This window comes from Trichomonas vaginalis, chromosome VI (genome assembly GCF_026262505.1).
Source record: "Trichomonas vaginalis G3 chromosome VI, whole genome shotgun sequence".
Classification (NCBI taxonomy): domain Eukaryota; phylum Parabasalia; order Trichomonadida; family Trichomonadidae; genus Trichomonas; species Trichomonas vaginalis.
The window spans coordinates 719927-744367 of NC_067208.1; the positions used below are offsets into that span (position 1 = coordinate 719927).

General features: G+C 31.2%; 15 protein-coding genes and 1 pseudogene across 16 annotated transcripts, besides 7 other annotated features; 12 read left to right on the forward strand and 4 right to left on the reverse strand.

Moving 5' to 3' along the window:
• Positions 1–7551: part of a mobile genetic element that runs on past the window's edge.
• Positions 170–756, forward strand: TVAGG3_0780180 (annotated as a pseudogene). Its single transcript has one exon. A coding segment is annotated over exon 1 (587 nt).
• On the forward strand, positions 991–1854 carry TVAGG3_0780190 (organellar and viral DNA polymerase type B; the record flags this gene model as incomplete). The annotated part of the gene is made up of 1 exon (XM_051246280.1): positions 991–1854. A coding segment is annotated over one exon (864 nt), but the record flags the coding sequence as incomplete, so codon positions are not given.
• TVAGG3_0780200 (organellar and viral DNA polymerase type B) lies at positions 2587–2862 on the forward strand (the record flags this gene model as incomplete). The annotated part of the gene is made up of 1 exon (XM_051246281.1): positions 2587–2862. The coding sequence occupies one exon, from the start codon at positions 2587–2589 to the stop codon at positions 2860–2862; it is 276 nt and encodes a 91-aa protein (XP_051081756.1).
• On the reverse strand, positions 2966–3529 carry TVAGG3_0780210 (uncharacterized protein; the record flags this gene model as incomplete). Its single annotated transcript, XM_001279503.2, has 1 exon — positions 2966–3529. The coding sequence occupies one exon, from the start codon at positions 3527–3529 to the stop codon at positions 2966–2968; it is 564 nt and encodes a 187-aa protein (XP_001279504.1).
• Positions 3848–4108, reverse strand: TVAGG3_0780220 (uncharacterized protein; the record flags this gene model as incomplete). The annotated part of the gene is made up of 1 exon (XM_051246282.1): positions 3848–4108. One exon carries the CDS (start codon positions 4106–4108, stop codon positions 3848–3850), a length of 261 nt encoding a protein of 86 aa, XP_051081757.1.
• Positions 4155–4619, forward strand: TVAGG3_0780230 (uncharacterized protein; the record flags this gene model as incomplete). Its single annotated transcript, XM_051246283.1, has 1 exon — positions 4155–4619. The coding sequence occupies one exon, from the start codon at positions 4155–4157 to the stop codon at positions 4617–4619; it is 465 nt and encodes a 154-aa protein (XP_051081758.1).
• Positions 4647–5186, forward strand: TVAGG3_0780240 (uncharacterized protein; the record flags this gene model as incomplete). The annotated part of the gene is made up of 1 exon (XM_051246284.1): positions 4647–5186. A coding segment is annotated over one exon (540 nt), but the record flags the coding sequence as incomplete, so codon positions are not given.
• TVAGG3_0780250 (uncharacterized protein) lies at positions 5436–6221 on the forward strand (the record flags this gene model as incomplete). The annotated part of the gene is made up of 1 exon (XM_051246285.1): positions 5436–6221. One exon carries the CDS (start codon positions 5436–5438, stop codon positions 6219–6221), a length of 786 nt encoding a protein of 261 aa, XP_051081760.1.
• Positions 6252–6692, forward strand: TVAGG3_0780260 (repellent protein 1 family; the record flags this gene model as incomplete). Its single annotated transcript, XM_051246286.1, has 1 exon — positions 6252–6692. One exon carries the CDS (start codon positions 6252–6254, stop codon positions 6690–6692), a length of 441 nt encoding a protein of 146 aa, XP_051081761.1.
• TVAGG3_0780270 (uncharacterized protein) lies at positions 6741–6977 on the forward strand (the record flags this gene model as incomplete). The annotated part of the gene is made up of 1 exon (XM_051246287.1): positions 6741–6977. The coding sequence occupies one exon, from the start codon at positions 6741–6743 to the stop codon at positions 6975–6977; it is 237 nt and encodes a 78-aa protein (XP_051081762.1).
• TVAGG3_0780280 (uncharacterized protein) lies at positions 7118–7438 on the forward strand (the record flags this gene model as incomplete). The annotated part of the gene is made up of 1 exon (XM_001286926.1): positions 7118–7438. One exon carries the CDS (start codon positions 7118–7120, stop codon positions 7436–7438), a length of 321 nt encoding a protein of 106 aa, XP_001286927.1.
• A 1403-nt stretch (positions 7552–8954) lies between the features above and the next one.
• On the forward strand, positions 8955–9686 carry TVAGG3_0780290 (uncharacterized protein; the record flags this gene model as incomplete). Its single annotated transcript, XM_001293117.1, has 1 exon — positions 9044–9634. The coding sequence occupies one exon, from the start codon at positions 9044–9046 to the stop codon at positions 9632–9634; it is 591 nt and encodes a 196-aa protein (XP_001293118.1).
• A 655-nt stretch (positions 9687–10341) lies between these two features.
• Positions 10342–11673, reverse strand: TVAGG3_0780300 (amino acid transmembrane transporter protein; the record flags this gene model as incomplete). The annotated part of the gene is made up of 1 exon (XM_001293702.2): positions 10342–11673. The coding sequence occupies one exon, from the start codon at positions 11671–11673 to the stop codon at positions 10342–10344; it is 1332 nt and encodes a 443-aa protein (XP_001293703.2).
• A 361-nt stretch (positions 11674–12034) lies between these two features.
• Positions 12035–12056: a mobile genetic element.
• Positions 12057–13046: 990 nt separating this feature from the next.
• Positions 13047–13083: a mobile genetic element.
• Positions 13084–14258: 1175 nt separating this feature from the next.
• Positions 14259–14296: a mobile genetic element.
• A 399-nt stretch (positions 14297–14695) lies between these two features.
• Positions 14696–15901: a mobile genetic element.
• Positions 14849–15133, forward strand: TVAGG3_0780350 (zebrafish ch211-108c17.2-related family; the record flags this gene model as incomplete). Its single annotated transcript, XM_001290297.2, has 1 exon — positions 14849–15133. A coding segment is annotated over one exon (285 nt), but the record flags the coding sequence as incomplete, so codon positions are not given.
• Positions 15554–15901, forward strand: TVAGG3_0780360 (uncharacterized protein; the record flags this gene model as incomplete). The annotated part of the gene is made up of 1 exon (XM_051246288.1): positions 15554–15901. One exon carries the CDS (start codon positions 15554–15556, stop codon positions 15899–15901), a length of 348 nt encoding a protein of 115 aa, XP_051081763.1.
• Positions 15902–18537: 2636 nt separating this feature from the next.
• Positions 18538–18559: a mobile genetic element.
• Positions 18560–21634: 3075 nt separating this feature from the next.
• Positions 21635–24441: part of a mobile genetic element that runs on past the window's edge.
• TVAGG3_0780390 (uncharacterized protein) lies at positions 22632–22952 on the reverse strand (the record flags this gene model as incomplete). Its single annotated transcript, XM_051246289.1, has 1 exon — positions 22632–22952. The coding sequence occupies one exon, from the start codon at positions 22950–22952 to the stop codon at positions 22632–22634; it is 321 nt and encodes a 106-aa protein (XP_051081764.1).

The following is a 24441-nucleotide window of genomic DNA, read 5'->3' on the forward strand; positions in this document are numbered from 1 at the left end:
TAAGCAAACAGGAAACCCAGCACTTATAGAAAGCTTTTGGAAAGATAATGGTGAAAAGAAGTTTTATAAGAAGAGAAGCGGTCAGTTCTGGAAGTATCTTTGCACATTACCTATAAATCTTGAACGCTACCAAATCTTCAATGAACTGAACAAAAGAACTGCAACACTTATGACAGAGGACAATTGTTTCGTTTATGCTTGCATTCAGGCTGGAGTAAATGAAGAAACTATTGACCACATGAGAGAAGTCATTCGTGTTAGAGACTTTCCTCAAAGTAAAGTACAAGAAAATTTCTGACGCAACAGGTATAGCATTTAATGTTACCATTGGTTATTTCAATGACTCAAGACATAATGAAATAAAGAGATACATACCAAAAGAATGTGAAACTGTTAGAACTATTGACTTACTTCTTGTTGAAGACCACTACATGCTAAACGAAAGATTACCAATGACAACATATTTCATTCGCAACTATATAGAAATTCTCAAAGCTGTGTGGTGAATGAACATTGAGAAACAGATGAAGATTTATACAAAGAGAGAAGATAAATATGTAGTTCGCATGGATAGAACTACACCGCTATGGATGTTATGAAAACATTGTGGGAGTGCAAATATTCGAACCTATTTCTTATGGAGAACTTTTCACATATACGACTGACTTATATAAACAGAACCTTGCACCATTTAAAGATTTGACATATGCTCCAAAGTATTGTGTACAACTGAAGAAGAAAGCCGAGTCAAAAGAAGTAAATAAAAATAAGTGCAAGTTCATTCCTGAGCACGTTTTCTTTGCTGACTTTGAGTGTAGTACCGATGGCTTTCATAAAGCTTTTAACATATGTTACGACAGTGAAGATGGTTCAGTGAGTGAAAGCATTTGGGGTCAAAACTGTGCAACAGAATTTTTGGAACGACTTCCTGACAAGAGTTTAATATATTTCCATAACCTCAGTTATGATATAAACTTCATCTTAAGACACATGACAGAAGTGAAAGGAACTCCCATCATTAAAGGTTCACGAACAATGCAAATAACTGGCTTATATAAAGGAAGGACAATTATTATAAAAGACTCTTACAGTGTTATAAATAAGAAGCTTAAACTATTTCCTGCTATGTTTAACTTACAAACAGGACCGAAAGAAGTATTTCCATATAACTACTACAGCAGTACTTTGTTAGCAAATGACAACAGAACTGGTGTCATTTCTGAAGCATGTAAGTTTATCCGGGATGCAGATACATTCATGAAAAACATAGATTCCATCAAAGGTTGCAGAATAGATGAGAACCACTTCGACTTAGAAAAGTATAGCACATTTTATTGCAAACAAGATGTAAGAATTTTAAGAGAAGGTTTTGTTAAGTTCCGCAATGACATATTGAAAGAATTTGATTTAAACGTTTATGACTACGTTAGTATTTGTTCAATTGCTAACAAATTATTTGAGAACAGAGTGTACTTCCCGAATGGAAATTTATATGACCTCTCAAATAAACCAAGAGAATTTATTTCGAGATGCATTCAAGGTGGAAGATGTATGCTGTCAGATAACATGAAACAAAAGAGCGAAAAGAAACTCATTGCTGACTTCGACGCTGTTTCATTATATCCATCAGCAATTGCAAGATTGTATACTTTAGAAGGAATTCCAAAAGTATTGAAGGATGAGATGTTAAGCACAGAGTATCTCATGAGACATTTATTCGATGATGACCAAAAGGAACCCATTGGTGAAAAGTTTATGTCTGGCTTCTTTGTTCTCATTAAGATAACAGAGATTGGAATACATAGACACTTTCCTTTAATAGTTTGTGACCCTGAACTAAATCCAGAACTTAACGTTCCCAGAAGTTCAAACACTTGCTGTTTAATGTATGTTGACCATATAACATTACAAGACCTCATAAAATATCAAGGTGTCAAATGTGAAGTGTTGCAAGGATACTATTACGATGGAAACAGAGATATTAGAATAAGAGATGAAGTAAAGAAGTTGTTTGAGTTAAGGTTAAAGTATAAGAAAGAAGGAAATCCTTTGCAAGAAAATATAAAGCTCATTCTGAACAGTATTTATGGCAAAACTATTCTATCTCCTATTGAGTCAAAAATAACCATAGTAAATGACAAAGATGCTATAAGATATGCCATCAGAAACTACAACCATATAGTGAAGTTCGAAGGTTTGGATGGTTCAGATAAAACTATTTTCAAGCTAACGAAAAGCATTTGCAGACACTTTAACTTCTGTCCACTTGGTGTTAATATTCTATCTATGTCGAAGAGAATAATGTGTGAAGTATTCTGTACTGCTGAGGACTTAGGAATGGACATCTTTTATAGCGATACCGACAGTATGCATCTCTACAATGAAGATATCTCATGTTTAGCTGAAGAGTTTGAGAAACGTTATGGAAGAGTTCTCATTGGTAAAAACCTTGGTCAATTTCATAGCGACTTTGCAGAAATCACACCTGGAAAACAAAGTTTAGCATACAAGTCAATATTTTGTGGAAAGAAGACTTACATAGACTTACTCACGAATGATTTAAATGAAGTTGCATTTCACTGCAGAATGAAAGGCGTGAAGCAAGATGTTATTGCTTTAACCGCTAATGAAATGTTTCCTGACTCTGTTCAGTGTTTCTATGATGAAGATAAAGGTTTAATGGTTCCGCAAGGAACATATGACAAAGACTCTGAGTTCAGTTTAATGAAACTTTACAAAGCACTTTATGACGGTCAAGAGATTGGATTTGACTTATGTAAGTCATGTCAACCTTGCTTTGAAGAGAAGTTTAACTTTTCTATTCAGACTAAGACTTCATTCATAAGAAAGCTTAAGTTCTGAGGTCATGAATGAGAAAAATAATGAGGTCATTTATTTTTGTCAGCAATGAGGTCATTCGTGATAAAAATAAAACTAGCGGCAAGGGCGAAGCCCATGTGGTCATTTACAATACTGCGATGGTAGAGTTTAAGAGTTGTGCTTCAATGTAGAGACAGTCCTTATGGTCTGGAGGTAAGAACACTGGGCAGTTATGGTCATGAGTGGAGAACATGTCTATCCAAAACTCACGATTGAAGCCAGTTAATTTATAGTATTTAGGGTTAGGAAGTGGTGAAGTTCTTGTATGACCAATGAACTCATTTTCAACTCCCTTACTTAAGTTTGAATATAATATAGCTTGCTTTCTATCCCAAATGCCAGGTGTTACAATCTTTGAAAATTCATTTTTCCTCGGAAGCATTGCATCATAATTGAAAACATTCTTGAAATCTTCATTGGGTTCAGAGATTTGAAATCTTATACGTAATGGATTTTCTTTCTCTTTAGCGACTTCATTGAATGGTGAATATATAACAAACTGACAGTCATGAGTTCCATCTTCATTTTCATTAAATTCATAATGAAAGTCTATAAGTTGTGGCTGACTACCTTCTTCTTTCAGTTGTGCAAGAAACTCACGTAAAGGCTGTAAAGTTTGTACTTCAATGTTGAACTTTTTCTCGAACATCTCATTAAATGAAATCATACATTGCAACAATGTTGTATCGTCTTTAAAGTATTTGTATATGTGAATGTTTTGGGCGCTTAAAGACTGTTCGTCATTTTCTATCTCGACTTGAAGTATAAAGTCAACCTTTCTGAAAGCACGTGTTATATACATAGATGTTATGCCAATGTACTTCTCTTCATTTATGTTCACAATCCAGTCTGTTGGAAACTTAAACGTTACTCTGTTCCCCTTTATTTTGACGTCAGGGTTTTCACTACTGAACGCAACAGTTAAAGGTATTTGTCTATACATTTAATTCGGATAAAAATAAACCATTTACTCTTTCTTTGCTTCAGCTTCTTTAGCTTTTGCTTCAGCTTCTTCTCTAGCTTTCTTCGCCAGCAAACGTGGGTTCTTTTGTCTTCCAGCAGCTAATGCAGCAAGTTGTTTTTCACTAAGTTTTCTCTTTGGTCTCTCTGGCTTTTGTTCTTGTTTTTGTTCCTTCAGTTCGGATAAAATTTGCTCGCGAATTTCTTTCTTCAATGCTTCAACATCTATGACCCCCTGGGTCTTGTCCGTAGGACTTGTCTGAGTCATTTGACTGCAGATAAAAAAACAAAATTAAAACTTTAACCGATGTAAAATGAGCTTGTCAAAATCAGAGCGAGAGTCTATTATATTAAATGACGCAAGAGGAATACAACATCCTTTCTATTACGTAAGTCAGAGTAAAGATGGTAAAATATACGTAAGTCAGAGTAAAGATGGTAAAATATACGTAAGAAAAAGAAAGGTTCCATTAGCGAATGCAGAAAGCGACAACATTAAGGTGTATGGCAAGGGTGAAGTCCACGAAGCCCATATAAAACCTTCTGTTCAAACTGAAAAGTCAATAGAACCAGAAGAAAAGAAGCCAGATGTACTTTCAATAATGAACCAAGAGCTTATTGCAAAGTTCGTGAATTTCATTGAAAAACAAACCGAGTCAAAGAACCCTGACCCACCAGTGAAAGAAGTTGAGACAAAAGAGAATGTACAGTTCATTGAAAATGTCAAGAAACAACTTCCACCACGAATGCCAAGAAGAAGAGTGAGAATAATGAAGTAAATAGATATTTTTATCTGAAGTAAATACATGCAGAACGAACAGCTAAACGAATTTACTCCAGCAGAGCATATTCATCAGATTCGCTCATATTTCGATATCATAGACAATGCAGTTCAAATTGGTGACACTAATAGAAAATATTCTGACGCAAAGATTCCATCACAACCTGGAACTGCTAAAGATAACACATGGGTAACATTCAATCTCTCACCTCCTGGTGAAAATATGTTGGACCTTTACAATACATTCATTACGTATAAAATGGAAGGTCAATTTATTGTAGATAAAGAAATTGGTTCAGGTTCCAATAAAACAAACCCACCAGGATTTTGGATTGGTTTCGATGACGCTTTCTATGCAGTTGCTGGATATCAAATCCTTGCAAATGGTCGTATCGTATATTCTCAAGACAACGCAAGAGAAGAAGCATATATAACTTCAAACTCACAAACTACCGAACAAATAAAGAAAGTAGATGTTTTCTCAAAGACTCGACATGAAGATGTATGGAGTCATTCGGGAACATGCAGAACAGGACAAATTGTTAGTGGTCCAATTACAGCAGGAAAATCATTTGATTTTAAGCTTCGTTTAAGAATTCCTGTTAGAAGATTCCTTCCATTAGAAGCTATTCGATTTATTCCAGCTTTTGCAGGAAACATTCAGCTTAAAGTAAAGTTCAGTAGCGACGCCTTACAATGCACATCTATATCTGTAAATGATATCATTGCTTTCAATCCAACTCTTAAAGTTGCATTTGCTTCAGATTCAAATCCACCGACAAATAAATTTGTTCCATGGAATGAACCATTCACTATGATAACGAAGGCAGTAGAAGCTAGTGGAACAGTTACTATTACAACTGTAACCCAGCAACTATTTCGAACAAAGATGGATTTTAATGAATGTTTCATTCATCCAAAGTCATTCTCTTTAGACCCTAACATTTATACAGAACTTGTAGAACATTATACAAACGAGGCTTTATGTTTTCCTGTTAAAGTTATGGATTGGATTCCTATGGACGGTTCATTCTCAAAGAATACAGATAGTTCAAGTGCAACATTTACAGCAGCTTATACGCCTATTAATGTTAAAAGTATTTGGGCACTATTTAGAAAGAAAGACAACTATTATGTTAATTTTGAGAACCCTAAGTTTAAATATCTTCAGCTTTCCATGGGAGCTTATGGAAATATGCCTGCAGAACCTGAAAAATCATATGGACCTGTATTTTATGAAATGGTTGCGAACGCCTGCAATACAAACAATGATATGATAGGATTTAATGAAGATGTTATGAGGTCATTGGTGGATGATGGTAGTGTGGAACATAAATGGGATAGCTATGACAACACACATTTCTTATGTGGTTTTCCAACAGAAGTGGACTTTTGCTTCCAGCAAGGTCAAACATCTACTGCTCCAATAACATACAAATTGTCTGTTAAAGGACCTATTGAACTAGCAACTGAAAACGTACCAAAGCCACTTATTGGATTTATGAGGGATTGTTGCTTTGCCATTCAGGTAAGACAGTCAGGCATCCCCATAATAAGATTAGATGACTATAACTTAGCCACGGACGACAGTGAGGAATAAAGGATGAACGTTTATTTTTAAAGCTTATAAATGAGTTCTTCATCAAGCTCTCGCGAACCTTCACCATCTATGAAACAAACTTTACCAAACGATTATGGAGCACCTATTGAATATTTCTTACGAGCTGCACAATGGCAAAGAGCAGTCTCACCAAGGTTAGGTGTTCCACCAGCTCCTGTCAAAAATAGCATTTGGTCAAGTCCTTATATAAAATATGGTCTCCCACTAGGTTTGCTAGCTACAGCAGGAGCAGTTATGATGTTGAAAAGAAATAAAGCAAATGTTGTAAATAATACTGAAGTAGCTGAAGTTAAACAAACTCCAACACCTTCACAAGCAAAACCTTCAATGACTCCTGAACCTATGGAAGTACAAACTCCTGTTCAAAAGTCAACTCCTAAACCGACTCCAACATTTAAACCAGAACCTACTCCTCAAATAAATCGTAAAACTCCTGCGTTTCCTTACTGAAAAAATAACGTTATTTTTATTTAATATTAAAAATTTTATTTGATTGAAATGACGACTAAAGTCACTGAAGCAATGAAACAAAAGTTTTTGGTAGAATACATTAAATCAGGAACTATTCCAGAAGGTTTTTACATTCATACTATGAAGGATGGTAGAGTTCAGTTTAGAAAGATAAAGCAACCATTAGATAGAGAAGGTATATTAAGGAAGATTAAACTTCATGAGGACAACATTGCTGAACTTAAGAAGAAGTTAGAAGAGTTGGAGAAAGGAAGAGAGTTATAAAGCAATGAATTCAACAGGGTGAAAAAAGAGGGTAGAAATGAGGTTAGATCTACCCTTCTACCCTAAATTTATTTTTGCGCTATGTTTTCATACGTGTGAGGGTGGTGATATCATTAATTTTTAAGTTTATTTTTATATAAATGACGAAAACTATTGAGATAACAAACTACAACGGTCATGAGTTCAAGAATTTGTTCTTCGTTCCTCGTGAAAATACATTCTATCAGATACGAGGGAGAAAGGGTAAAGTTAGTTTGAGCGTTTATGAAGGAATGAAGAATGGAAAGTTTATACAAGCATATGATACAAACGGTAAGCGTGTTTCATTAGCTTTGTCAAAACTTACTAACATTTATTTTGACAGTGATTTTGACCTATATGAAGAAGAAAGTGAGTCAGAAGATTATGAGCTGTTATGTGAAGCACAGCAATGGGAGGAGTTGCAATACTTTTGTAAGTGAGAACGTTTATTTTTACATTAATGAAGTCATTAGTGGTTGGCGGTTTGTAAATATTTAAGGTTAAGTTAGTGTTGTCGTTTGTGTTGTAAAATATACGTTACTGGTTTTGTAAATATTTAAGGTTAAGTGGTGTACGGAGGCGCGCAGTGCCTCAGTACACGACTTAGCCATACTAACTGATTTATGATGTATGGCCGAATTTTTATCACTGCGCATTATTGTTGCCACCGATTTCTACATGAATACCGAATTATGCGCATAAGAGTATTAAAGGTTCTCTTTATATTATGAATAGAAGATTTGCTAAGAAATATTTCTTACATTATTAGCGTTTATGATATGATCATTGAAATAAAAGGAGTAATTAATTGGATATTAAAATGCGAATTGATAATGCAAGAACAGATTAAATTATAATCGAGATATGTAATTATTGCACACCCATTGGATGACTGGCCAAACATGCTTCCAGAAGAAATAGGTGATGGCATCTCTTCACGTCCATTCGCTATTACAATATCATAAAAGTACAATCCTGAGTAATGAATTGACTTTCCAGTATGAATAATATTATCTTCTGTCGAATTTTCAGCAATCGCATCACAGCCTTCGTAACCACTCACAAAGCTCGATCCTCCACTAGCCGATCCTGCATATGCAATACCTCCACCTCCATAATATCCGCCACCACCATTTGGCCCTGTATCATGCAAGAAAGCTCCTGATCCACCAATCCCAAACCTTCCAGAAACGCCACATGCATACGGGCTGAAGGTTTGACAACCGTATAAACCTCCTGAGATCTGCGTACCACCAGTTGTTACGTTTGTTTTATACACAGCTGTTGAAGATATACCTACAAGACCTCCCCATCTCCACCGCAGATTCTTTCTCCGCTCCCTGCACCAGCCGCAACCATAATACGACTTTTTAAAGACTCAAAATCTGACCAAACATCTGATTTTTTGAGGCGAATATCGGTTGCACCGCCTCCAGTTTGAGATGACAAATTTTGTTTAACATTTCCATTAAATGATTGAGTAGAGAGTTTCCCAACTTCTCCAATATATACGTATAAATCTTGAGATTGATTTAAATATATTACTCCTGATACGTATCCTCCATTCATATTTGTATCAGTACAATTTTTTATATCGACATGATCAATGTAACCACCTGCACCCCATAGCTGAATTCGATATCTTCCTTCAATTGCATGGAAAACATCATATGTGCCCGTATAGTTAAATATTTTGACTCTATTTCGATCATATTTTGTATAAATACCTATGAAAAAGACAAAATTATAAACTACTAACCAAAATAATTGATTTTTTGTGAAGCAAAATTTTTATGAAAGGTTTTTAAAATCTATTTGATCATGTGTTTACCCTTTAAATCAACCATTTATCATTTCAATTGAACTAGCTATTCAAAATTCTGAAGGAAATTTTCATCCATACTCTTAAATCTATTCATAGTAAATAAACTGTATATTAAAATTAATGTATAAAACGAAATTCGTGTTACTTTTCTTCATTTTTCACTTCTTCGTCAAGAAAGACCAATCTTAGAACATTTAAATTAAAACCTTACGAATATGGAATGATCAATGGCGAAGTGTATTTGAAAATATTCTATCATGATGTCGATAAAGGAGGATTTTTTGATAGCGTCGCTCAGGCTAAATATAACCTAGATGAAAATAGATATTCAATTATATCTAATATCACAGATGAATTTAGAGATTCTGATGGAAAATTTACATTTCTGATATTATATCCAACTTTTGGAAGATATAATATTTGGCAGCAATCAAACTTTCCTTTACAAGAACCTAAGTTTACATCATCCCGAGAAAAACTATCCCCTGTAGAGGGATTCAATTCAATCAAGACATTCGCAAACCATTCAGAAATTAATTGCACTTGGGGAGGACTTGTTCTCACAAATTATCCCTATTACCTTCTCGATGGATGTCCAAATGGCATAAATTGGAATTTTGCAATTGGATATACCGGCGCAAACACAGTTTTTCCTGATAGTATTCCTGCAGATGTTGGAACTACCAAGATCGTAAGCCTTTGGATGAAATCTATGCAAGATAAGGCAATTTATTTAGATTCATGTAAATTATTTAACTGCTTTAGATTCAGTATATCGTATCCCACTTTTATTTTATTAGTTGTTACATAAAATCTTATCAATATTACAATTATCATATATAAATCTAGTATGTCAATCGAAAATATAATAAACAACAGCCATAGATCAATACATATAGTTTGTCTATCTACCTTCAGAATTATACATATAAATTTTCATAATCCAATTAAATTAAAAAAAAAATCTATTCATTTGATAGTCTTAGCTTCCAAATCATTGTCTTTACGATTTATAATTTGATATATATATATATCAGATATTTGATAGATGGACCGCAGAGATCTTCAAGATTATTGCTCGATTTTAAAAAAGAAGAAAGCAAAGAATAATTATTTATCTTTAAAGTTTATTCATACGTTGACATTATTTAGCCAAATACTGTGATATACTTCATATACTCTGCCATAGATCCTGAATGTTTAGACCTACCTTGTAGATATCTATATGGCCCAGGGCCGCCACTTTTTTCAATTCTAGTCGTTATATTTGATCTTTGAGAAGAAGAACTGCTCTTCGATTGGGATGATCCTTGCTTAGAACTCATCTCTTAAAAATGAAATGATTTCAAATTTTTTTGTCAAGAATTTTATTTCTAGTCAAAAACTTTTTTCCTAGTCAAAAATGCAGATTTTTTGGTAGAGTATATGAGTATGATAACTAGATTTGGATAAATAAAATAAATTAAAATTCTTTATAAATAACGCACAAAAAAATATACAAAATAAAATACAAAAAAATTACTTACTCGAATTCTTAATTTCTAACGCTGTCTGAGCAGTACAAGCAACAGCAGCAATGACCGTAAATAGAATAGAAATCAATGCCTGAACGGTTCTGTACCATTTTCTATTAGGAGTTGCTTTCATGAAGAACAAAGCAGGGAACAATAAAGTAACAACAGGAATCAAAATTCCTCCAACAATGTTGAAGAAAATCAAAATGTTACTTGATGTTGCTGCAAGGCCAGCAGATAACAAACAAAGAATGAAACCAGTGAGAATCCATCTTAAGTTTGTCATCTCTTTTCCTTTAAACAATGTTGCATCAACTGAGTTTCTTGCTGCCCAAATCATCAAAGGCGAAGAAACTAAAAGAATAAAAATAACGCAAACAGTTGCAACAATAGTAAATGGATTCTTTGCTGGATATAATTCAAGGGCTGATGATGCAGACAACAAATCAAATTTGTCAAGATATGTACAGATACCAAATGTTGCATACAAGAAGAAACAAGCAGTGATAATTATACCACTTAATGTAATTCCTCTCTTAACAGTACAATTCCTTAAGTGTTCGAGTGTTGGGAACAAGTTTATGATGCAATTATATGACATTGTGTTGATACCAAGGGCAGGAATGAAAATTAAGATGTCCCAATGGAACAATGTGAGTTCTTTGTTAGGATCAAATCCATATTCTTTGACATCTTTGATCAACCAGTATAAACTGTGCGAAATTAAAATTAATATCAACAAAAAGCCAACGGAAGAAGCAATTTCAAGCTTGGCAATGGACTTTGGAATAGTCATTGGGAAAGCGAGTAACAATGTTGTTGCAAAATTCCAGAATTTGTCGCTATTTAATACTTTGATTTTCAAACCAAGAGTTCTGTTAACTAATACGCCGTCCCAGTTGGAATATATCATCACTGAACCAATTTGGACGAGGAAAATGAATAAGTCAAGTACCCAAATAAATTTTGGATTGAAAAGATGAGTAAAGAGACCTCTGAAGTCATATTTCTTTGTAATGAAGGCTGCTTCAATCATCATTGTGAATGTACTGAATGTAATTATTCCAATAATGATTGCAATTAAAAGAGCAGAAACGATACCGAGTCTGTAACAATATGGAACCATCAAACAACCGGAACCAATTGCAGTATTGATAAGAATGACAAATGCACCAAACATGCTCTGATCCCCTGTTGTTTCTTTTTCGAAAAGTTGTGCATTGAAATTAATTGTTTGATTGTCTGATTTATCATCAATTGAACTTGACTTGTTCTCTGTATCTGTGGAGTAACTTGATTTATTGTCTATATCACTGAGATCGTGCTGATCTTCCATATCAAATAATGAATTTAAAAACTATATTGAATTTTATTAATCGGTTTCCCTCTCAAAATTATTTTACACGTTATTTAAAAAATAAAAATTTATGCATTAGAAATGACAATAGTTAATTGTAAACTATATCATATTTTCAACCGTAAATCTTTCTGAATTATTGTAAAGACAATTGGTCATTAATTGAATATAAATTTTAACCTTGAAATTGGATATAACTTAATTTATGATTAGCAAAGATAATTAGAGACAAATAATTTTTCATTCATAAAAAATGTAAAGAAAGGCTTTCTATTCAAAGAGCTTTGCAATCAGCAAATAACATTTATGCATGGAAAACTATGTATAAATCACTTTTTAAGGGTATAGTCCACTAAAAATTTTTAAGTTTTGACAATGAAAATAAGCTCTGTGACCATGTAAATATATATCTATGCAAAACGAGAGGTTATGCCATAATTTTTTTAGTTATCAAATTTTCCTTTTTTTGAGAGAAGTCTCTCAATAATTTGAGAAGAATCTTTGATATAAAGAGATACACATTTGTAGAACGAAGTAAGTGTTTTCCAAACATTTTATATGTTCATCCTGTATAACAATATAAATCTGCATAGTGCCATCTTGTGCGTTTGCTATTTTATGTACTTTTCATTGAGATAATCCCTCTTCTCGGGTGATTTTAACAGTCAACTCAATTTTAAAATAAAGATTTCATCAAAATGATTTCGAAATTCGGATATTGATTATATAAATAGCACTGTTAACATATTTTGGATGAGTAAAAAATACCTTGTTTTGTATGCATTTAGTACACCTTTATTTTTGATTAAAACTATAAAATTTTTATTCCTTATATAATAAATAGTATATGTTACATAAACATGAAATTCAATAGCATTCAATTTTGGATTTTTTAGATTTGGTAAATTTTAGAAGAAATAAAATCAGCAATCAAAATAAAGAAACTTTTTTTGTATCTTCTATGATTACCTTTTGGTACTAAATTTTGCATTAATAAGTAAATTATCTGTATTATTCTGTGAGCACAAGCCCTCAGTTATGCTGGTAGTGAATGATGAATCGTCATTTTGCGAAGAGAACGCGATTATTAAGGTAATTTTGAGAATTGTCTTGAATTATTTAAAATTAAAGTTAATTGAATAGGTAGGATAACTAGCCTTTGCTAAATTTGTATAATTTGACCTTATTCTAGTTGGATCTGAGAATATTTTGCTGAAATAATAAATTTTATCGCCGATTTATGAAAATTTCTCTGATGGGACCGACTCGCTGAAACGTATTAGTGTTAATGGTAACTTGTCTGAAATTTCAAATTTTTTTCGAAATCCAAAAAATCACAAACAAAAGCATTGTAATAAACAGAAATTCATCAAAAGTGACAGCTCTCAATTTTTTGACATTTGTAAATTCTAAATTGAATGAGAAAAATGAAATAATACTAAGCATAATACAATATTCTAGATTTAATTATAATTAGGAAAAAGTTAGTTTTGAGAGTACTTTTCATAGGCATATAGAATGAAATCTTCTGAAAAATAATATCACATAAACTCATATTATTTTCTAATATATAACTATTTTATATAAAAATCAAATTCAATGATCTTAAAAGCGAAGGATAAACCTCAAAATTTACGAATATAATGAGTGGGAATATAATGCTTATCTATCATAAAACCATATGAAATATTAATTTTTGCTTTACGCCTAATTTTTGACGACAATTAGCAAAAAATGTTAAATGTTAACACTCAGTCCATTTGAATATGAAAATAAAATTGACTTTGATTAAATGTTTTTATTTATCATGCAATTCTTCTTGCGACCAAAGATTTGAATAAAAGTTCAAAAAGTAAGATAGCTTAAAAAATAATATACGGTAGTGTTTACTAATAGATGAATAGTATATAAATTCTATTAAAATGGATTTGATCCAAAAAAATATATAAAATTTGATCATAAATAAAATCGTTTTAAATTACTTCTTCATTTAAATTATAACAATTATTTTTGGTTTTATATTTTTTTGGATCAAATCCATTTTAATAGAATTTATATACTATTCATCTATTAGTAAACACTACCGTATATTATTTTAAGCTATCTTATTTTTTGAACTTTTATTCAAACCTTTGGTCGCAAGAAGAATTGCATGATAAATAAAAACATTTAATCAAAGTCAATTTTATTTTTCATATTCAAATGGACTGAGTGTTAACATTTAACATTTTTTGCTAATTGTCGTCAAAAATTAGGCGTAAAGCAAAAATTGATATTTCATATGGTTTTATGATAGATAAGCATTATATTCCCACTCATTATATTCGTAAATTTTGAGGTTTATCCTTCGCTTTTAAGATCATTGAATTTGATTTTTATATAAAATAGTTATATATTAGAAAATAATATGAGTTTATGTGATATTATTTTTCAGAAGATTTTGTGTTCTTCTTCAAAATTTTATTTTTTTATTAAAAAGAATCTTTACAAAATATACATTTACTTTAATTAATATTTAAAAACGTGCTCTATCAAAAGTTCCAAAAATTCAATATTTTAGCTTTTCTGAGGTGTCACTTTTGATGAATTTCTGTTTACAACAGCATCAAAATTAGATTTGCATTTAAGGTTTTCATTTTTTTTGGAAAATAAAAATATTTTTTCCCCAATAAAGTTTATTTTTACTTTTGAGAGGAATAGAAACGTTATTTTGGAATTTTGAAACAACAGAAATGTTCCATTTTTAATGTAGATTCTAAAATGGGGTCAAATTTTTGATTGAACCGTTATCCATTGAAAAACCTCGATTTAAAAATGTTATTCCAAAATATTCATCTAATGATATAGTATATATTTATTAATTATTACTTTTTATTCAATTTTCACTTTTGGCGGGATTTCATTTTTTTTGTTGTATGGGCCATATTGTTCACCAAAACGGAAAACAAAGGCAATGCATAACATTTTACTCCACGAACGTCGTCGACTCTCAGCGCGACAGATGCTTGGTGCTTGCATAATGACCGGAATGCCATATACAAAAGGTGCTCGCTTTCTTTCTCTTTGTGGAACTAAGCCCCCTGTGAAGAGTGGTGTCATGAGACAACAGAGATTTTGTGACGATAAGATTAGAAGACTTAAAAGTATTTCCCTAATGCTGTCGAGAAAGTCCTTCAGTGGTTACTTATCCATTGATGCAAGATGGACGCACAGGCGAAACTCGCCAAGTTGTACAGTAACTGCGCTCGATGCTGTCACAAAAAGAGTTCTTGCATGCGTGAACATCAACCATATTGGTGGAAACAGACAGCATGCTCAGTATTCCGGAGCTTCCAACAATATGGAAAGTGCTGGAACTCGAATCATCTTGAAGCAATTAAAGAAATACAATATCTTGAAAGATGTTAAAGAGATTATTAAAGACCGAGATAACAAAAGTGTCTCTGTCTTTAAAGAATTTAGCGTCTCTCATCTTGAAAGATTCGATCCAGGTCATGTATCAAAAAATATCTCAAAAGATTTTACAAAGTTCTCAGCTTCTCATAAGACAGTTGAAGTTTTCAACGACAAGACTCAGAAGATTGAAAAAATAGAGAGACCTTTCTGGGGTCTGAATGCAAGCCTAAGTATGTGGCTTTGGTCATGTTTTGCCGAAGAAAATATTGACAAACGTACGAAAATGTGGGAGAATTGTGTCTACCATTACGTAGGCAATCATTCTTTTTGCGAACCGCACAATTACAAATGCTTTGAATGGCAAAAAGGTGTCAATTCGATCCAACTTCAATTCATGCTCTATGACTGGGTTCACAAATGGACACCCATGGTTTCCAAAGTTTCTTCCATTGGATCTACCTGCATGAATGAAGCGTTTAACTCCAAAATTGCATGCTATTTGGACAAATCAAGAGCCTGGAAGAACATTAACATTAGAGTTAACGTTGCAATCTTAGAATGGAATGATCCAGAGCATTTTCTCGGAGATATACAAAAAGCATTACATCTTCCCCCACTTCCAGAAGATTGTGTCAAATCATTTGAAGAGAATTGTTACTCCAAAATGATATTGAAACAAAAAACTGTTACAAAAGGTTCTAAAAAACAGAACAAATACAAAAAATCCATTCAGAGTGTACCAGGAGGAGATTATCAAGTTTTCAAGTCCGAATGGGAATCAGAAGACGAAGACATTGATGACTTTGATTAACGAAAATTACATTTTATTTATTGTTTTTGTTTTTAAGGATACCCTTACATTGCGTAGTTAGAAAGAGAATATGATATTGTCATGATTGCTAAAGTTTTAGGCTCCAGAAATGAATATACATCAAACTGAAACAATTGATAAATTGAATGAACTTTTGAGAGGTTCTCAAATAAAAAAAATTATCTAATTTTTTACAATATTACTATTATTTTATCCACATATGTATATATAGTAATTTGAGAAAACTTTTAGGAAAAAATAAGTTTAATAAAAATCTGAATTTTACTTGTTGTGGGATTGTTATTAATTGACACTCCAGACGTATTACTAATAGTTATGCGTATGCAATTAAAGTATTTCTGATGGACAAAATGTGAGATTTATATCATAATTCATTTCTACTATTAAGTTATTCATTTATGAGTTTGCACTTATTCGCACTAAATAAATAACTATTAAAAATTGTTTTAATTAATTGACACCATATAATAGAGTGAATTTTGTTTGATCAAACAACAATAGATGATAGATATAAAGCCAAGAAACTTGCTATTAATATGCTCTACTTGCTATTTCAATGTAAGTATGATATTTTCTAAATGTTTCGTTCAGATAACTTAGATATATTAGTCAAAATTTGAAATTTTAATAGCACATATATTAAAAATAATTATTATTCATAAAAGATTAATGAAATAGTAAAAAAATCAATCAAATTATAAAAATACAACATTTAGAAGAATTCTTATTATCCTTCAAAAAGTCAGTATTTCTGCTGTAATTTTCTACAACATTGTAGTTATTGCACTTTGTCTATGGATTTGTATATATGTTATATATAAATTATATATCTAAACTGCCCATAAGTGCAATTTTTATATAAATTGTTTATTTCTTTAACAATTTCATATGAATTATGCTTTTTTAAGCGTATCAAAGCTGTGTTCTTAATGTGCATGGATATATCAAGAAAAATGTCGAAAAAATGTGAATTCACAAATTCACTGAATTTTCACCGTTTTTTGAATTTTGCTACAGCACTAATATTAAATAATACTAAAATCTTCTGTCTTTGTAAAAGAATAAATTCTGACAAAAAGTGCTCGTTTAAATTTAATGATCATCTGTATGACTAAGTGGTAAAAAGTGTTTATGACCAAAAAGGGGTTACATGCTTAGTCTATTTTTCTGACAGGATACTCTAGATTTACATGATCTCTATTTCATATCTCCGTTTTTAGATTCTTCGACAGATTTTATGATAGAAAACCAAGATTAACAAATTTCCGGCATGTTAATGAAGAAATCTACAGCTACCCTCAATATTATTTCAATAATCAGTATCGTTTCTCTTACAATTTATTTTTTTTCTCAATAATTTAACAAGAAATAACAATACACACTTGGTTTTACGTATAAAAGCTAAGTGTCGAACTTAATCAACTTTACTTACTTAGCAAATGAATATTTTTGTGGTTGCGAGTTCTGAATGCTGAAGTTTTAGATTTCTCTATAAATGATATCATTGCACTTACAATGTTGTTCCAGCCTATCGCATAAATCATAGAAAATCCAAAAAAAAATAATATAAAGAAAATTCATGTCATGAAGTTCAAAAAATACCGTGTAACATTAAAATTTGTTATGCATAATACATTTTAGCTATTATTGATTTTTTTTAATTTTCGAGAAATTGAATGGTGAGTCCGATAGAGAAATTTTTAAAAATCCTAGTGCCTCATAGAAGTAATTTCCCTCGTCTCCCATACTTCCAAATGTATGCATATGACATAAACTTTTATGCATTACACAAATGGCCAATAATATCTATAGAGTAAAAAATTAGAAATTTAATTTTTTTATATGATAGTTATATTTCAGATTTGCGAGCGTAACTTTTTTCTCCATGGCATACTTGTTTTAAGAGCAAATGATCAAAATCGTCCTTCAATTATTGAAGGAGCTGATATCTTTTGAAAATTGAATTGAAAGGGTATTCAATTTTCAAATTTCCTCTCAATTTTGGAAACATATCAACTCTATGAATTAACAATTATGTGCCTTCACAGTTTATCAGTCATATAAGGTGCTTATAAAGAAAAAAGTTACGCTCGCAAAATATGTTTTTATATAGATTTCACATAAAATAATTATGTAATTTCTAAAAAGAATATTTTTGTTCTTGAATATTAAAGTGTATTGTAGTTTAAAAAGTTTTAAATATGTTGCTAAAATTTCAGGTTTATAGCTCATGTCTAGCATGACTTCTTTGTATGCGCAAAAAATCTGACACGTAAGGGTATCCTTAATTAAATTATTATTATGCTCATTTTCTTATTTTGATTTTTCTCATTATGATATAAATAATTTATTAATGCATTTATCCAATAATTATGCTATGATATTTTTATGCCTTATTTCATTTCTCTTATATTTGATAATCTGGTAAAATATAGTTCAGACTATAATCATTTTAGATTATTGATATATTTATATAGGTTAGAATAAAATTAGTTTCATTTTCTACTTTTATTTTGAATTAATAATTTATAATATCAAATATTATGGCGTAACCTCTCCTTTAAAATATAGATATATATAGGCCTATAGAGTTTATTGGCACTCTCAAAACTCTAGAATTTTGAGTTTACTATACCCTTAAAAAAGTTGTTTCTCCATTTATTGATTTGACAAATTTTTTATGGGGAAAATTGATAATAATTATGTTGCTGATTAATATGCATCTGCAGGTGAGGTCCTGAATTTAAATTTATGGCTAAATTGAAAAAATTATGGAGATTATTATCCTATTATTTCGGATATCATTCTTAATAAAATACACTGAAACAATGTTTTCCTATGAATTTACCCTTTAAATTCCAATTATTGATGGGAGAATGTCTATTTCGAAAAAAATAATCGTCTTTCGGTCTATTTCGAAAATAATCGTCCCGATCACGACGATAGACATTAAAATGCATAATTCTCCACAATAGAGTTATTTTAGATCCTTGGCTTTTTAGGCACTACTAAAGCATACTATTTGCAATCTATTTATATAATAAAAATACTATGTTATGCTTTTTTATGAGATTAATTAGAAGATTGCAAGACAAATTATGATATTTCTCACTATTTTCACATATAATCAGATAGCCTAATACTAATACTAACGTTTTGTAACTGTGATATTGTGTTAATACATAAAAAGTATTATGCTTATTTAATTCTAAAAAAAATATTGTGTTTATAAGATAACAATATATTATTTGTGCTAACATATACGAGAATATAACAATAACGCTGTTGTTTAGCCCAAATATATTGTATTTAATATAAAAAATATTATCAATTATTATTTGTGTTTGCAACGAGGCCTTAATAAATACATAGTTTAAGGTGATGATTCACACTAATAAAATGTGATAATTCTCTTAATTTTTTTATTATTATGAAATATTTAGTATATCATTAATATAATGGATGATCTGAATTGTATTAAGGAAATCTAAATCTATTCAATGATTAAAATTCGATATAAATCGAGTTAAATCACAATTGCATAAATTGATTAAGATATTAGGTAAATAGCTGTGGTATATCATTTAAATAGTAATGTTTATGAGTGTGTATATGCATAATTTGTGAAAAAACGGTTTTTTCCCTCATATTTCAAAGAAATATCAATAAATCGATTATTAGACAGAATGCTTCACCAGTAATGATTGCGTTACGTTATAAATTAACAATTTTGGCCAATCATTCATCTAAAATTGTCAAGAATTTAAAATTTGAATAAAGCTGTTGATTTTATAAGAGATATATATGAGAATTTATCTTTAAAATTAGTCACTTGCTATGATATATAAGTGGTTTATCTTAAAAGGTAATATCTATCAAAATTGATTACAAATTTTTGAGAAAAATCATAAATTTTCGCAGAAATAACATTATATACAAATATTAAACTTGATCTACTTACTCAAAAATTCCAAAATAATTTTAGATTTATGATTTTCATAGATTTTTTAACAATTTTTGAATTTATTTTTTATTTTTTGAAAAAAATTTGGAAATTTCACATCATTAAATCACGTTTTTACTATTTCAATAGTTATTTTTACGTTAAGTTGTAATGAATTTACTTATTTTTAAGTGAAAATATAAAATAATGTCAATATTTTAAAAATAATGAGGAATTAGCAAGAATGATCAATGTAACTCTTTCATATATCATCAATTACTACTTGTTCTTTTCATTTATAGTGAATGAATATGGTTGAATGCTGCTAACGTATTCATTAACAGCTAAAGTTGAGAACGGGAACATCAAATACTGATTCGAAACAGATTACATTGATGAACTCGTCTCTATTTAATCATTCAAAATTCATATTTCTCGATTATTATTACAAACTCTCTCAAATTAAGCAAATTATACATCATTTTATCAACATTACAATTGCAATCTACATTCAATACGAAATTCAAACGAAATTCTCCATTATTACAATATTTTGATTCATAAATTAACGAAAATGAAATCTTTTATAAATTTCGAATAACCAAACAACGTATAACTCAAATGTACAATCAATAAATGAATTTCAAAGTTTTTTACAGATTCAAAATATCTTTTTAAAATATTCTCATTATCAACTTCCTTTATGCTCGCATTACACTACAGATATATTTTGCCAGGCAACTACTTTAAAAAATTCGATTTTCAGAAATTTTACATTCTTTTTTTGTTAAAATCGTTCTAATACTAGTGATCCAGATCACTGCTACGATAAACAAATATAGTGCTATTACTTTCTTACTTATTATGACTAAAAATTTATTTTTATTATTATTTTGTGCTTTATTTTTCATATATTCACTTCAGCATACTTATTTATCAGAATAATAGAGAGATTACAGGATCATAATCCCCATAAAAACTTCTTTACCATGATTAATATAATGAAAACTCACAAATTGTCATCTTATAGGATTTTTCAATATAAAATTATGATATATAGAATATGTTTAGTAAGTCTCCAAACAATCATCAATACATATCATATATAATGAAATTATGATTTTATATAAGAACTTAAACGCTTTCTTTACTATATATTTACCTCGGCCTAGACGAGTTATGATCTACGCAAGTTAGTATCTCTAAGTCGTGTACTGTGGCACTGCGCGCCTCCGTACACGACTTAGCGGTTTTGACACTTTACGAAACCAGTAACGTATATTTTACAACACAACCATAACACCAACTTAACCTTAAATATTTACAAAACCGTCTGACACATAAACGACTTCACTAATGACTTCACTAACGAATTCACTACCATCCTCACTAAATAAAAAATAACCTTATTTTTATTTTTTTTAATTTTTTTATTTCATTACAAAGACATGTCTGACTACATTTACTATGACTCTTTCCCAGAACGTTTCCGTGAACTATTCAAAACTCAAGTAAAACTGAGAAACATGCATTTTAACAAAGACAGACCCATTGACGATGAAAGAAACCCTGAATATATTATAATACCTTATGATGCTAAATTTATTGCATACATTCCTTATGGACGTAGAGGAACGAAAACTATTTCAACAATGACGAAAAATTATTTCTGGAGCGATGAAGAAAATTGCCTTATCTACATAAATGCATACTTAAATAAAGCTACATATTGTACAAAAGAAGGTTGGACTGGATTTGAGCTCTACATATACGACGACGATGGAAACAGACGTTATGTATACCCATACGATAATATGTACCATTGTTTTCATCAAGCATTAAACGAATACATAGTCAGTAAGGGTCTCATTCCTGTTGAGTAGATATGCTTTATTTTTGTTCCCACATTTATATAAAAATAAACTTAAAAATTAATGATATCACCACCCTCACACGTATGAAAACATAGCACAAAAATAAATTTAGGTGAAGTGATGAAATCTCACCCGTTTTCTCACCCGGTTTTTCACCCTGTTGAATTCATTGCTTTATAACTCTCTTCCTTGGTTTCTTTTTAGTTGCTTTCTTTACGTCCGTCTCCAACTTGATTGTCTTTCTTCTTCGGCCGTAATGATACCAGTTACTTCCACCAGTCAATGGGTCAAATGGTCGTTCATAAGGGTTTCCATACATTCCATAGGGACCATACGGAAGAACTACTGGTGGAGAAGAAACATTTTCTTTAGTTCCATCGAATCTATTTAAATGCATTGTTTCACCTTTCATCTGGTCATTAAAGTCTTTTGCGTGTTTTGCAAACTCATCGTCCTTTCCTAAAGCATTTTCTGACTCAGTCGCAACCAAATTGGATGCTTTATTTATGAGCCCTATTTTATTTAATCTTAACTTCTTTGCAACCCAGCCTCCAATCTTTCCTTTATTTGCATCTAATGTCTTCGAAACTCTTCCTCCACTCATTTTATTTACTGCGTCATAAGCTCCAAGTGCTTTTGCTCCAAATGCTAATGCTTTTGTTCCCATTGCGCCTAAAGCTGCCCAAGCTACCATTTACCCCATATTAAAATCATCTCTCTTCAATATTATCTCATAAAAGTTCTCGTTACTGGAGAAAGTCAATGAAACATAAGCGTTCTCATTCATAAACTTCTTTCTTATATCATCTATACGCTTCAAAATGTCTGAACAATTGCTAACATCTTCTACAACAGTTATTTCATCATGAATGACCTTCAAGAACAAGCTCATTTAATATGCAATTAAAATCATTTCAATAATGAGTCCATCCTTTCCATCTTTAGGTAGCACAACATCTTTCATTGAAGAAGGTTCGACAAGTCTTATGTTAAACTTACTGACAAAGTTTGTTATACTATAATGCTTCGGCGGCGAATACATGTAGTTTGAAAGACATAATATAGATTCTTCAGCAAATTCACTTATACTGGATTTTATAACAATGTTCTCACGAGACCAAATACCACCAATTGACAATCTTGTAAGCAATCCTGCTGAACCTTCTACTGTAAACGTCGATGGTAACATTCCACGAAGGTCATCTATTGACATCGTTGAGTCACTGTATTTAAATATTTTCTTAAAGCAATCGTCATTATCTAACCATGCAATAGCTTTGAAGTTTTCATTCGAATAGACATCTGCTTCATTAAATGTAAAACCTGACTTCTTTGCAGAGATGACTTTAAAATCTATTGAGTTTGTTTCAAAATTATATGCTATGGTAACTTCTGAAGGTAATGGATGCCCTTCCGCAGTCAGTTGTTCTCTCACTACCGTTTGAAGCTTTGTGTTGAAAACTTTCATGTCATCTCCTGTATCTAAGTTCACATACACAGCAACAGGGAAACTATCTTGCTTCTTTGTTTCATCATTATATCTCAAAACATTAAAGTTCTTCAATAATATTGTTCTTCCTGCTGGAATACTTCGAACCTGTCTGATTTCAATAGCTTTCTCACCTCTACATACTCTACCCAGTGTCTTGGATATTCATAAGTATACTGACTTTCTTGAATTTTGGTTGGTTTCATCATAACATGTTCATAGTATATCTTTATACTCTTGTCAGTTAGACTCGGTGCTATGTTCTGAATATTTCTGACTTGCATTTTTAATGGAGATAAAATGAAGCATTTAATACATGACGTAGATGAAGACATGAATGAAAGCAGTGAAAAGCTCAACAGTTCTCTCATTCTTCCTTTCAGTAAGGACTATGAGTTCTGTTCAAATGGTGTGTATTTCTATTGTGGAAAGATGGGTTCAGGTAAGACATTTAACCTCATTCGTCATATACTCATAACAGAGCGTTTAGGAAACGACTCTTACTATGACCAAATCATTATATCAGCAACTTCAGACTCTATGGACTCAACAGCGAAAACATTTATGTCAAAAGTTCAAGCCTCTGTCGTTAAAGTTCCAGACAGTGAACTCATTGAATTTCTTCAACGTTACATTCGACGTAAGAGGAAATATTATGCCATCGTTGAATTTATACAGTCAGGAATGCAAAAGACTTCTGAGGAGATGGAAAGAATTATTGACAAACACCACTTACGTCAATACTCAGGAGTTTACGATATGAAACGACTTACAAACTACATTCTGTCAAAACTTTCAAAATACCCCTTCAAAAAATATCCTTCAAACACTCTGCTCGTTTGTGATGATTTCGCTGGTAAAGGTTTAGTGTCAAAACCAGACTCACCATTAGCTAACATCATTACTAAAGTCAGACATTACCACTTAACTGTAGCAATACTTATGCAAACATGGAGGTTTTTAGCTTTAAACATAAAACGTCTCATAACTGACTTCGTTATCTTTCAAGGTTTCTCACGTTATGATATTGAACTCATTTGGAAACAGTCAGGTATAACATTACCTTTTGAAGAAATTTGGGAAGCATATAAGTCTCTCATCTCTCCTCGTTCATACCTTGAGATTCATATCATGACTAATACCATTAAAGTCAAAAATATTCCATGGGAAACCAACATTGTTTTAAAGTTTAACCTTCAATTGACTGATGGTA